This window comes from Amia ocellicauda, chromosome 17, assembly GCF_036373705.1.
Source record: "Amia ocellicauda isolate fAmiCal2 chromosome 17, fAmiCal2.hap1, whole genome shotgun sequence".
Lineage (NCBI taxonomy): Eukaryota > Metazoa > Chordata > Actinopteri > Amiiformes > Amiidae > Amia > Amia ocellicauda.
The window spans coordinates 5905067-5919676 of record NC_089866.1 but is presented as its reverse complement, the minus strand read 5'-3'; the positions used below and the strand labels follow the sequence as shown (position 1 = coordinate 5919676).

Sequence of the window (14610 nt, the reverse complement as noted above, 5' to 3'; positions counted from 1 at the left end):
GTTCATAAAAACACTAGAGCCTTTTTGTTGTTAGCAAGATTATTGTATGTAATGTCTGACATTTGTCGGGCATAAGGTTGTAGAAATGACGCTGACAACGTTTAGGGCCAAACAATACGTGCAAATGGCGTCCGTTTTGACATTTTGCATTCACTGCTTTTGGCACATATTCACGTGTATCACTTATACCTCATAAAGTATAAATATATATATATATATATATATATATATATATATATATATATATATATATATATATTTTAGCATGCATCTTGGGAAAATCTGTTGCCATAGTTTTGGATTTCTCTAGTTATCATTACAATAAGAACAGGCTTGCAATGTATAACAAATTTGAATCACATTTAAGTTCTTCCCAATAGGCGAGGGATCCAAATAACATGAATAAAACCAACCTTCAAATGTGTGTAACTGAACCTCTAATGCATTTATCTGATTCCAAGACTTTCATGTAGGAAATAAAATTGTGCTATAATGTACTTAGATGGGATGGATTGTGCAACTTGCAATTTGAGATAATCTGCCTTTTAACATGCTCTAGGCCCTGTATATAAGACAAAACAGGACACTGGAGGGAGTGGGAGTCCTCTGTGTTTCTTGGTTGATTGCTTAAATAATGAAGAGAACTGAAATACATGGCTGCGATCTACCTGCCGTTGGGAGTCCCCCCCACCCATCATGTATCGAGCTTGCGGCAAATGACAGCACTTACTGTGATTTAGATCACGGTATTGAAGTATGATCTAATAGGAAAGCGCATGGATCTTGACAAAAACATGAAAGGAGACGGAAATGGTATCATTATTTGCTGTAATTGTCCGAGAGGAGACAGTCGTGTTCTGAGCTATTTTGATGGTGACTCCTGATCTCTAGCAGCCAGTGACAGGGACCAGCAACAAACCCACTCAGCCAAAGCTCTCATTCATTGAGTGCACACGTTTATCAAGCGGACACAAAGGGCTGACATCGCTGGGGTATTATATGTTTTGGACAGAGAGGAAAGAAAGAAAGAAAGAACGGCCTAAGGTTTCCATTTTGAGTCCATGAAATCTGTAATTGAGTTTGTGTATCAACAACATGAAGAAAATAAACCTTAGAATAGTGTCTAGGTGGTTTCTTTGGCCGTTCCCTGGTCTTTCAGTGGAGAGCATTACATTAAAATCTGAAATGCAGAATTTAAAATATTGTGAATCAAGGCTTTTAAATTACCTCAAAACTACCCTTTTCATTTCAATGTCTTATTTCCCCATATGTCTTTTCTATATGGTGAGCAATTTAAATCTCCACATGCCTGCATTTAGCTCTGGACTAAGAGAAACAGTGAGATTAGATTTGAATACATTGTGATGAAGTCAAAAATATATTTAAACTTACTTGTGCCACAGGGTTACATCTGTACACAAAAGTAGTTTGGATGCAGTTAAACTTTGGCCTAAACTTAAGGAAACCACAATCACTCTGTGGTCTATCACAGTATTCCCAAAAACCTCCAGTACTGATTGATCGCCTTTAATCTTCACAAGGGTGCCAAGTGTGAGATCCCAACAGGACACGAGTCTAGAAAAGCCATGAGCAGAGAAATGATCTACTGCCCTAATTTCTGTAGGCTCATGTTAGGGGGAGGAAAAAAAACTGCTGTCAATTATGAGATGGTGGAGCGACTAACCATGGTTTATAACATTAATGGTGGTGACCACAGTTGCTCTCCCCTCCGTTTTGACCTTAATTGAGAGAATGAGTCAACACCATCGTCAGAAGTAGACTGTGCGCCGACATCTAAACAGTGAGCGAAAGCAACCTTAGACTACATGGGGACTTGACTCAAGTCTTCAAAATCATGAAAGGCATCGACCACATCAAACCAGAGGAGCTTTTCCAGATCAGCAGGGACAGACGCACCCGGGACACAAATGGAAATTGTGCTTTAAGGCATTCAAGATGGAAAACAGGAGACACTTCTTCACACAGAGAGGCGTCACAATCTGAACAAACTCCCCAGCGACAATTGAAGAGACAATTTGGGAACATTCAAAAACAGACTGGATAGGATCCTGGGATCACTGAGTTATTAATGGACACCAAACGATCACGATGGGTTGAATGGCCTCCTCTCGAATGGACACTATGCTCTTATGAAGTTCTTCTACAAATGAATGAATACACCAAAACAGTGAACACTATTATTTTTTCTTGATATATCGTCCACCATGCAGGCCACAAGAAATAAAAACTGCCAAATGCAGATTAGGAGTCTAATTGATGGTATGTTAATCATATATCCTTTTAGAAGCTCTCCATTTCCCAACACCTCACCTTCGATACACAATAAACCAATGTAGTCTGCATTTTATCTTTGTTATATTGATTTAAACACTTTCTGAAAGGGTTAAAGGAGATTCACTACAGGTCAATATCCTTGTGGGTCGGGTTACTTTGTTGAAATCGTTGCCCTGTTACATGCTCAGTGTTCAACATTTCTTTTGCTTTAGTTATTCTACTGCTGTAAAAAAAACTTTAGCTTTTAGTACTATAAATATAAATGCACATGTTGTTCGGCCTTTCCTTCGTGATACTTTTAATACATTTGTGTTGTTGAATGCGAGTTGCCTTGAATAAAGGTTAATGAAGGAAAAAAATGAAATCCTTCCATCTTATTGTCATATTAATTAGTACAAATAATACGGAAAGGATGATTGCTCCTCCGGGAGGAAGATGATGGTTTTAAGATGTGTGTGACAGGAGCATCGTGGGATGTGGGCTTACTCATGCAGTGGGAGCGCTACAGTAACCTCTGCAGATAATTGGCTGATTAACTGCCAGAAGTTTACAGATTTTGTTCTAAAGAAATATAAATCAGTTCTATTTAAGGAAGATGCCGGTACTGCAAGACACTGTTGCGGTTGACTGCGTCTTCAATTCGCCTGCCAACCGAGTCTCTGTTTAGACAGAACTCAAAACACTGCAGTTTAAAGAAGAAAGGTTTGGATGAAAAGACTATGGAAAACACTGAACAGAGCAAATCTAACATAAAATATGAAATCTGGGTCACAAGTCTCAGCCAGGCACATTCAGTCGAAATAAAACCGTCAGATCTGCATCAGAAACATTCAATCACCATTCATTCTCTGCAAAGCTATCATGCAGTGTGTGTGTGTGTGTGTGTGTGTGTGTGTTTGTGTAGCGCTTATCTTTGTGTCACCGCACGGTTCATGGATATCAAATAAATGATGAAAAAATGTGTGGGATGAAATGGAAAGAACCTGAAAGGACGGTCTCTTCTGACTTCTGAATTAACTTGAAGTCTTTATTATATTTTAATTTAAGCGTGGGTACCCAGCAGCTGCAAGACTTTGCAATCCTCCATGCTGCTCAACAAAGCAGTGCATTAGCCACAAAGATTAAACAATTTTTTTTGAAGATAAAGATAAATGTCAGTGTCACTACCACAAGGTGTATAGCTCTTATCCTCTGTGTGTAATACAGTCAGAATTGTAAATATAAATAGTATCCTCCACATACTAATAAGGATAGTTTATTCAATTTGAGGACCTTATGTTGGTAAGACTCCTTTTAAAGCATTCAGCCACCCATTTCCCCAAACTGAAATCCAGCTTTCACTAAATATAGTAACATACCCTTCATTGTGGATAAATAGCTTACTTTTTATTTTACAATGAAAGAACTGATCAAAGGCAAGGTTGTTTATCTGATTGTCCCAAGCTAATGTACAATATTTTTTTTATCAACGGTGTTTCCTGTTGTTAAGTTGTGTTGTGATTTTACACAAGTGATGTATTGTGAGTTATTCTTCTGTTCCGTTTCTGTTTAAATTTGTAATCATTACACAAACCTCACCCCTCCTGAACTCACTTAGGGATTTAGGAATGATGAGATAAGCTACCAACCTGTTCTTGATGTCTACAATCATCAGCACAAAAAATGCATGTTGATGTACTAATGTTTTCATTTTATTATTAATAGTAATATGTAAACAAAAAGAAAGGAACACAGTTGGGTAATTTTAAAACGTGTGACGTCAGCGATGCCTACTTTAAATGAAATTAATCGAAGTTTGGCAAAAACATTCTCAAAACAATTCAAGTATGAAGATGCCAATTAGTGTTGGACCGAAAACAATACTGAAAGGACTTAAGATTGATATACATCGCTGTTTCACTTCTACTGCCAGCTTTGCAAAGCTCAGAAGATGTTACCATGGCAAACATATAAGTGTTACAATTTTTGTATACTTTATTTCGGCAGGGTTTCGCTGGAACATAATCAAACCAGACACAATGGCAGTTAATTACAGACAATGCTTCCATTAGCATATGCAACAAGAGAGTGATGAGTAAAAAACAAAAACAGATTATAAAAAGCAAATTCATAACCAACCGCTCTGTTTAGACCAAACCGACACAGTTCAGGGTGTTATTTTAATAATTAACTATCTGAGACCTGGAGAGAAAATTGCCAAGTAGTTTTGTGCCCAGATGGAATGTGGGCTGCCGTTTAATAACTTATTCGAAGCCTGTTATATTTCATTCTTTTTAATGGCGTGGTCTGTCTTTCTTGCAGCATTACGGTGGCTATGACGTCCCAGCCGAAGGCAGAGGTGATGGGGACGTCTCCGGTGTTTTATTGTGGAGTGGTGCTGCTGGTCACCGGCTCTGTCCTTGTAGTCAGCAGTTTCTATGCTCTGGGATTCACGGGAACCTTTTTAGGTAAGGGTCAGATTTCCAAATGCAGCACCTTTTCAATCATCAGACGGATTATACTGTATGAGGTCTGAGTGAGGCTGTATTCACGTCATTTATGACACGTTTAAAATGGCAAGGCATTATAACTGTGCCCCTTTCTTTTCAGGCACAAGTACATTTTCCCTTGATGAGCAAAAAGTAACTAGCTGCTTTACATCCCAGGTTTTAGTGTTTTTACATGATGTGTTCATTTTCGTGATAGATTTAATAGATTTCATCTGCAACCTTAAACCTCGAAGGAGTGCCAACTGTATTTTAGTGGAAGTGTGATTGACGACAATAACACACGTGCATGCAGATTTTAATATGCTTCTTGCGAGTTATGTATAATATTTTTTCAATCATAATCCTATCCGATCCTTTGAGAAATACTTCAGCACATTACAGAGTTTTGCTCCAGGCTGAGCAAGCAATGATGTCAGCCGGTACAGCCACAGCAAGGTTTGTAAAGAATCTACATCCTGAATTAATACCACATGCAGCTCAGCACTCCCACAGCTCTGTTACACAACCTGTAGGTCATTTACTATATTTCCTCATCACCCTACAAATATTTTCTCTCAGCTTTTCAACTTTCAAGTCCCTATTCGTAGCTCTCGCATCCATAGAGCCACTTGTGACTGAAAGTGACCAGAGAAACAAATGCACTTTGAGACGAACTGATCAAACATAAAGCATGATTTCAAAGTTTCATGAGTCACAGGACAGCTTCATGAAGATGAGGCTGGGGAGCTAGTGATTCACAGGGAACTTTTGTAGAAGAAATTATGAACAATTCACCATAATTGTGAAACAATAACAAAACAGTATTTTAATTAGTATTATTAAATAATAATGATTATTACGAACACTCCCTTTTTATATCTGCTCTTTAGGGCCAATTTATGTTCAGAGATTCATACTTTTTACAAGTGACTCTTTGTACTTTTAATGTATGAATGCATTTGTGTTATTAACCGATTATACGCGACATATAAACTGTTAATAACACAGCTGCATTCAAACATTTCTTTATATGTATTAAGAGTAAGCATATAGTGGGAAAACTAGTTTATTATGGAGGGTGGGTTATCATTTTATTTACGCAGAGAATTGACTGCGGTAGAAACTGACAGAAACGAACCTTGGACTAGTATAGGCTTGTGTACCGGTCCCTGAGAGATGCTTGGCGATGGGAATAGATGTATGTAAAAGAAATCGGGGTCGCAAGATCAGCTTTGAGTGTCATCAGTGATCGTTTAATAAGCCTGCTAATGTAGAACAGTGCGGTAATGCATAACGTAGGACTCGGCGGAGTTTGCCACAGTATGTAAATGTGTTCTAATTGATGCAGTCACTACATGCTTGAACGTCTATGTCCACTTGTGCTTCGCTTGAGACGTTTCAAAGATCTGTATTATAGGTATAGGGCTGCCAGGAAAGGATCTTAGCCACTTAAAAATGCTTATTGCAGTGCAGATGTAATAGAACACCCGGTGGAGATGTATTGAAGGATTGTGCTGAAATGAGAAACTTGTTTTTGTCATTATTATTTTTCGGTTCCCCGTTTCGCACAGTTTTTGATGCACGTTAAAAATAGCACTCCCGCTTACAATTTCAGCAGGTGGAGTTAATAGACTCGCTGTGCAGAAATCGAATTTCCATTTATCACTTTCTGTTTACTGTTCGGTCCGTTTTTAAGAGCTTTTTTTGCCTTACAGAGGTGTCCAGGCTATTAGAAAGATTCCCAAAGTACTTGGACCGTATTTTCGTTTCCATACGGTCTCACACTGCTTTGTGATCTACAGCTTACAGTTTAAAGCTAGTTATCCTATTGTATTCTTTGGTTGGATTTGTAGACCCCGCCAATCCCTTAAACCCCTTTAGAATTAATTTTGCCCACAAAATAATCAGGACTTCTTTTTCATCCATCCTCAAATTGGTTTATATAATAGACCTTTAATACCACCTATCTTTTGTCATAAACCCACACTGTCAGGAGGTCCTCATTATTGCTGTTTATTAGTAATGGTCACAGTGGTTATTTAAAGGGGGGCGGTATGTAGACATACAGTGTGGGTTATTAAGTACTGTAAAAGCAAGCTTGGGAGCTGTTACTGTGTCTGTGTGTGACCAAGCAGTAATCAAATACTTCAGTCACAATAGAATTCACACCTATTTGGAAAAAAAGGTTTATTCTGCTGAGCTACTAACCTAGATTTTATTTGTATTACATGCCTTTCTTTTGGCCCCGTTTGAAGGAGCATACTCCGGTCTGTTTGTAACACTCGATTGAACACATTGGAGTTCTCTTGGTCATCGTGAACTACAAGAGGAAACTTCAGGGTTATACGAAATGGCCCAGAAACCAAAATTACAGTATTTTTAATTTCTCTTAAGTCGTTGGACGCAAAATGTTTCCCATTCTGATAAATGTGTAGCTCTTTGTAAATCTCATGTCACATTTGAACTCTTCCAGTGTTCTTGTGTGGTGTGCTTTGTAGGAGCACTTTATGTACTGCGGTTTCAGCAGGGAAAGTGTTTCAGTACTTTATAAGTGATTTTCAAATGCTGCAAATCAAATTGAATCAAAGCACCATTTCCTAATAAGAACCATCTCAGAAGTACTTCACAAGGAGTTGTGTTACAACAAGGCATACTAAAAGTACAGTAGCAGTTCCAGTATGCGGTAAGTATAATTAAGTTCAGAAATAAAATCTGAAATACGGATTGAACATTTTAAAACCTAGATAAAGCAATCAGTAACGTAACACAGTTGACGAGTTTACTGGAAGCTTCCCAGTTTAAAGGAAGCTAATCATTTCTAAGCAAGGTCAGGAAACGAAGAGAAAAGAAAACAAGAGAAACTGTTTACTCAACAAGAAAATCATAATGAGAAAGAGACAAATAACTAATGAGGAAGATTATGAGAAGGTTATGCTTAAACTGCGCAAGTCTTTGGACTGTCTTGAACACAGGGAGACAGTAGGAGCCATGAACCGAATGTTGAAGATGATGTTTTCAGATCGCATGTGTCGAACGTGTAACAAATGCTGAAGTGAATCTCGAGGGGCGTTACAGGGACATTCGGCATTTACCAGCCTGCCCACAGCAACGCCAAGAGCACGCCTGGCAAGCATGGAGATGAGTTACCAGGAGATTAGTTTAGCAGCCGTGCTTCTTCTCCCAGAATGATTTATGTAATCTCATTAGATAACTTCATCTCTTCTAAGAGAATAGGTGGATCGACACCTCCCTACAGTTTGAAAGTCTGAGCCTTCAACAATGGGTGTGAAAATCAGGATGTTCTGTGCTCCCAGCGAGCCCAGTTAACGTGATCACTGTCCTTTGCAACACTCGCGTCTCACAGAGAATGGGCCCCTTGCTTATTTGTTCATTTAGGTTTTATGTCCCTTTGTAATATACAGTGAGGGAAAAAAGTATTTGATCCCCTGCTGATTTTGTACGTTTGCCCACTGACAAAGAAATGATCAGTCTGTAATTTTAATGGTAGGTGTATTTTAACAGTGAGAGACAGAATAACAGAAATAAAATACAGAAAAACGCATTTCAAAAAAGTTATAAATTGATTTGCATGTTAATGAGGGAAATAAGTATTTGATCCCCTATCAATCAGCAAGATTTCTGGCTCCCAGGTGTCTTTTATACAGGTAACGAGCTGAGATTAGGAGCACTCTCTTAAAGGGACTGCTCCTAATCTCAGCTCATTACCTGTATAAAAGACACCTGTCCACAGAAGCAATCAATCAATCAGATTCCAAACTCTCCACCATGACCAAGACCAAAGAGCTGTCCAAGGATGTCAGGGACAAGATTGTAGACCTACACAAGGCTGGAATGGGCTACAAGACCATCGCCAAGCAGCTTGGTGAGAAGGTGACAACAGTTGGTGCGATTATTCGCAAATGGAAGAAACACAAAATAACTGTCAGTCTCCCTCGGTCTGGGGCTCCATGCAAGATCTCACCTCGTGGAGTTTCAATGATCATGAGAACGGTGAGGAATCAGCCCAGAACTATCCAGAGGATCTTGTTTCAAGGCAGCTGGGACCATAGTCACCAAGAAAACAATTGGTAACACACTACGCCGTGACGGACTGAAATCCTGCAGCACCCGCAAGGTCCCCCTGCTCAAGAAAGCACATTTACAGGCCCATCTGAAGTTTGCCAACATCTGAATGATTCAGAGGAGAACTGGGTGAAAGTGTTGTGGTCAGATGAGACCAAAATCGAGCTCTTTGGCATCAACTCAACTCGCCGTGTTTGGAGGAGGAGGAATGACCCCAAGAACACCATCCCCACCGTCAAACATGGAGGTGGAAACATTATGCTTTGGGGGTGTTTTTCTGCTAAGGGGACAGGACAACTGCACCGCATCAAAGGGACGATGGACGGGGCCATGTACCGTCAAATCTTGGGTGAGAACCTCCTTCCCTCAGCCAGGGCATTGAAAATGGGTCGTGGATGGGTATTCCAGCATGACAATGACCCAAAACACACAGCCAAGGCAACAAAGGAGTGGCTCAAGAAGAAGCACATTAAGGTCCTGGAGTGGCCTAGCCAGTCTCCAGACCTTAATCCCATAGAAAATCTGTGGAGGGAGCTGAAGGTTCGAGTTGCCAAACGTCAGCCTCGAAACCTTAATGACTTGGAGAGGATCTGCAAAGAGGAGTGGGACAAAATCCCTCCTGGTGGCCAACTACAAGAAACGTCTGACCTATGTGATTGCCAACAAGGGTTTTGCCACCAAGTACTAAGTCAAAGGGGTCAAATACTTATTTCCCTCATTAACATGCAAATCAATGTATAACTTTTTTGAAATGCGTTTTTTTTGTTGTTATTCTGTCTCTCACTGTTAAAATACACCTACCATTAAAATTATAGACTGATCATTTCTTTGTCAGTGGGCAAACGTACAAAATCAGCAGGGGATCAAACACTTTTTTACCTCACTGTACGTATTTGAGATTTCTAGATCGTCTTTTCTCTGGACACTGTGGATTTGTTGCAAAACCTTAACAAGCAAATAAAGCTGGTCGACCAAGAGTAACATTTTCTCCTGTTTTTCCCGAAAGTCATGGTAAAAGTTTAAATTTGCAAATCTTCAAACCCGGAGATTTCTAATTTTCACTTTAAAGTAATTTTATTAATTGGACAGAGAGAATGTGGAGTAAGCATTGACCTGGAGCACATTTTGAAAGCTGTCCGGTTTAATTTGCTTTTAATGAATTAGAGATGGCAGATATTGCAGTGTTTATCTACCAGGCAGGAGCCACATTATTTAGCAAATCATGGCTTGTATTTTGAAATACAAGGGTAAATAAAAACGCCGTCCAAGAGTAATAATTTATATTCCAAAATTGTTGAATTCTGTGCTATTCTGAACTATCAAGAGGAAAAATTTGATATACATTTATGAACACATTATGAATGGAGTTGGTGCATTAGTTAAGCTAACTTTACTTGAGTAGACTAATAATAACTAATAACTTGATAATATGGTCCCAAGAGTTTTTGTGTAGATATGAAATGCACGCGACACATTTCTGGAAATGTTTTATTGGATGCAGTACCTGACATATTTCTCTGTCTGTCTATTGGTGAAATACATTCACAATACTTCCAGAGTTATAACACCCACAGACCCACACAGCGCCTTCTTGTTTTGCCTTCTGACAAACAGCTTAGATTGGTGATGAAAATATGTTTACAGAATTTGCAGTGATTTGATGTGGAACGGCAGTTGTATAATCAAATGGGTTTTGCACTAACCCATTTTATCTTTCTGTAAAAACAAATCCGGCTGCGTGATGCTGTGACTTTAATATTCCAGGTGTCCAGGCAAAGAAAAGAAGTGACACTCAGAATAAAGGATTCAAATGTTCATTCTTAATGCAGCCCTGTAACTCTATTGTGCTATTCTGGGACTCTCTGAGCTCCTTCTCAAAATTGAGGCATCAAAGAGCCATTCAGACATCCTTTGTTAACCTACATTAGGAAAATAGGTCAAAGTTAATAATACATTTTTATGTTGCTGCTGTTGTTGTTTGTTTGGTCAGTGCAGTTGCTATATGCAGTTGTAACATTATCCAGTGTCACAATAATTCAGAACCTTCATATTTTAACATTAACAACTAGTACATCAAATAATTTGATTAGATTTTATACTGAAGCATTGGTACAGCTATCAAAAAGTTGTCTTTTTCTTCTGTTGAGAAAACATTAATTCTTTCTAAGGGAGAAAAGGAAACATATGTTTTTACTTGCAGATTAGCCCTTCTAACGTGTCACTGCAGTGGTTATAGTGCCCAACAACACAGTAAATGCATTTTAATGGTGCAAAGGGTCGGGTGAAAGGAGATTTGACGCAGATCGGTTTAAAACAACATTGCCGTAAGCAGGTGTTGGTTTCCCCGCAGTACCACATTCACAAACCACTTGTTTTGATCATTTTTTTTTTCTGGGCAGTTTGCCACACTGTACATTTGCTCTGGGCCGAGAACAGGATTTTATTTTGCAAAAAAGAATATGAATTATACATTTTTTTATATCTGTTCATGCACACAAAATGAATGATGACCTTTATTCTGCAGGTTGTTTTCTCTGCAGCCAGTTTGAGGCTTCATTTATATAGCCACCGGCACCAGGAGCAGGATGTGCTAATGACCGTTTCAGTTTCCAAAGTGTTGTTCTGTGCTTTGGCGGTTTGTTTTTGTTTTGTCTTTCAGAGTGCTAGAAGTAAACTTTTTTCCAAACATAGCAAGTATTCCTCATCTTATCCACACTTCCCACATAATATTTTGTATGTGTTTTGCCACATTGTAAAAGTTTTTAAAAGTTGATATCAGGCAGAAACAAACTGCTGGTGACAGTAATTCACAGAGTCACTCAGACCATGTTTGAAAATATGGCAAAGCATCATTCTCAGCCATGAGAGAGCTCCCTACAGTTGTCACTGTGCAAAATTAACCACTGATGGTGCAAAATCAGCATTGTTCCAGATGTTCCAGGTGTTGGTCAGTACACATGGGTTTAACAGTGAGTTGGGGGCTCGGGGCATTGTTTCGGTATATTTGAAAAACAGACATCAGTCTAGTGGCCATGCTGTCGTCTTGTCTTGCAGGTGACTATTTTGGGATCCTGAAGGAGAAGAAGGTTACAGGATTCCCCTTCAGTGTCTTGGATAACCCGATGTACTGGGGGAGCACAGCTAATTACCTTGGACTGGCACTGATGTAAGTAAATAGAGACAAAATATATTTAACACCTATAACCATTTATTTGTGTGTTTGATTAAGATTGCAATGAAGGTGGCCGGGGCTGATCTTGTCGACTATTTTGAAGAGAAAGGTTCATCTGGTCAGATCTGGGGAACTCTTGGCTCAGCTCACCTCCGAAACTAACGGCAATTGAATTCCAGTCTTTGAACTTATTATTTTTTTAATAAATTAAATTACTGTTTAGTCTATAGAGTTTTGTAGGTCAAATGGAGCACTTGCTCTGAAGTGGATTCATCTCTTTCAAGGGGAAAGACTCAATTAAGACTGGGTCCACTGCACTGAACAAAAGAGCCGGGAAAAGCAAAATTGAATTGTCTGTATCATGGCCATTATTTCTGATTAATTTCCTAGCACTGATGTCTGTTTGTTTTCCTTACTGTTTGAAGGTCTAACCTAAATTTGCCACCCTGTTGCACTGTTGTTCACCTGATACACAAATATAAATGGCTTGTTTCTTTCTTATATGAAAATGCAACAAGCTGGTGGCTAAATTATATGCTTTTTTTTTAGATTTGCACAATTTCGGACATCTAACACAATATCAGTTGTTTTTTCCTCCCATTTTAAAGTTAAATGATTCACTTTTGCAGTAGGTTTTAGTGCTTTAGTTCTAATGAAAAGGAAATCTAGAATGAATATGACGAATAACATTTTTTATTTTGCAAATTGATAAAAACATTCAGGCCATTAAATACCTCCTCCCCCTCCCTCAGAGTTAGAAAATAGTATTTAAATGAAAGAAAAGTCATGTACCTGTTTCTATAGTGATGGCGGTAGCGATGCCAGAGCTACAGAGTGCTATGTCCTGTTGCTAAGCAGTAGCACAGCTGGAAAACACAAGCTGTCATCTCAGAACGAACCCGCTCTCTCTCACCATTGTTCTGCATTTATTTCACAATATAAAGTCACTCAGGCTTACATCAACAGTGGCTTTAACAAGTATTTAAACGACCTGTGCTTCAGTGACGCAAAATAAGTGCTTCAGTACCTTTTATTACTGCCAAAAATAACAAACGTGAAGCGAGGACATTTACTGTGCTCCGCTGAATAGGAGCTTTGCGAATCACCGACAGCTCGAAGCCTTATGCCATTGTACTGCCACACTGCCCTCCCAAGAAACTCTGGCAATGGCCTGTGATTGACTCTGGGGATGGTTGGGAGAAGCCAGACTATTCAATTTCAGAAGCAGGTTATCACTGGGCTAAAGACCCACTGCCACAGTTACTAGAGCGCATTATAAACCCTTGGACCAGGTAGACTTCAAAAGCAGGAACCTTATGCAAGCCCAGAAGATTTAATTGAAGAACTTTTAGGAGAGTAAGGCTGAGATACCGATGTACTGCAAGATGTGTAAGTCAACATTTATAGCAAGTACGTGTGCGCTGTGACTGCGATCTTGATTAGGATATCCTATGTTGCCGCTTCCCTTGGCAATATATCATGTTTTAAGATCAATAGCGGATGCCGATTCCTTTCAGGTGTGTTTCGGAAAGATCCATAGATTTGTCTGAGGTTTACACACATCCTCTTTCAAGCCAGTCCAATCTGCTCTTCTTTATAGGATCCTGGTGACTCAACATCAATACCAGAACTGTGGGTAGAATTAAATGCCAGTAACATATAGATGGATAGAAAATCATAGAAAAGGTTAATAGAAAATTTGCAATATAACAGTTGAAGGTTTAATTGGATCTCAGGAGCCATTGTCTTTTGTTTTGCCCCGAAATAGGATTTTGATAGATCAATCCCACTGAAAGGCTGTTGTCTCTGACTCAATGCCTGCTACCCACAATCATGGCTCCTCTGTCGCTTGGCCAAAGTGGCACGTGTGCAGTTCTGCACGTGAGCAGATCATTGACCGACTTCCGCTTCAGTGCAGATCTGGATTATTAATTTATTTTAATTATTTGATTCAGTAATGAGAAAAGGCTGAATTTACTGAGCACCTTTCTGAAATGTCTTTGTTGTTTGACACAAAACTTTGCTAGTACAAGAGGTGAGGTGACATTGTCATCAGTTTTACATATTTTAATTTCTATACAGGAATCCCAAGAAAGTCAGAGAGCGACAAGGCCAGCAGTAGATTACACCTCGAGTTTCGATTGAGAGATTATTCTCCACGAGTAGTTAATATCAGTCAAGGCCTTGATCTCATTGTTTTTATGAAAATAAAGTCATGACTGTTGGTGAGATTGTGGTCTTTGTGAAAGACAGTTTTGTGGATTTGAGCCCTTGCAGTAATAAATATGGTCATGCAATGTTTTGTTTTGCATATTTATCCTGCCCCTGACCCAGATAGCACATCACTTTCACTTGTACATCTCTATAGTATGTTACAGGTTTTACAAGGCAGGTTTTAAATCATGGCCAGTGTCAAGGTAAGGGGAGCACAAATGACCTTTTACACAAAAATAAAAATAGGTCATTTCTTAGAACATAGAACATGCTGTAATTTGTGTGTGGGGGGTGGGGGAGGCGGAGGGGTGTCGGTGCTGGTAATAGATCTCTTCAGGTTTCAGCATCCATTACGTTGAACACTGTGTCTCTCTCCTC

General features: G+C 39.2%; 1 protein-coding gene across 4 annotated transcripts in view; it reads left to right on the top strand.

Moving 5' to 3' along the window:
• The window catches only part of pemt (phosphatidylethanolamine N-methyltransferase), a 41692-nt gene that overhangs the window by 22402 nt on the left and 4680 nt on the right, over positions 1–14610 (top strand). For all 4 annotated transcript variants that reach the window (XM_066689471.1, XM_066689473.1, XM_066689472.1 and 1 more), the window contains 2 exons: positions 4597–4742; positions 11901–12012. In XM_066689471.1, the coding sequence (XP_066545568.1) occupies positions 4597–4742; positions 11901–12012 (258 nt within the window). The remainder of the gene's footprint in view (positions 1–4596; positions 4743–11900; positions 12013–14610) is intronic.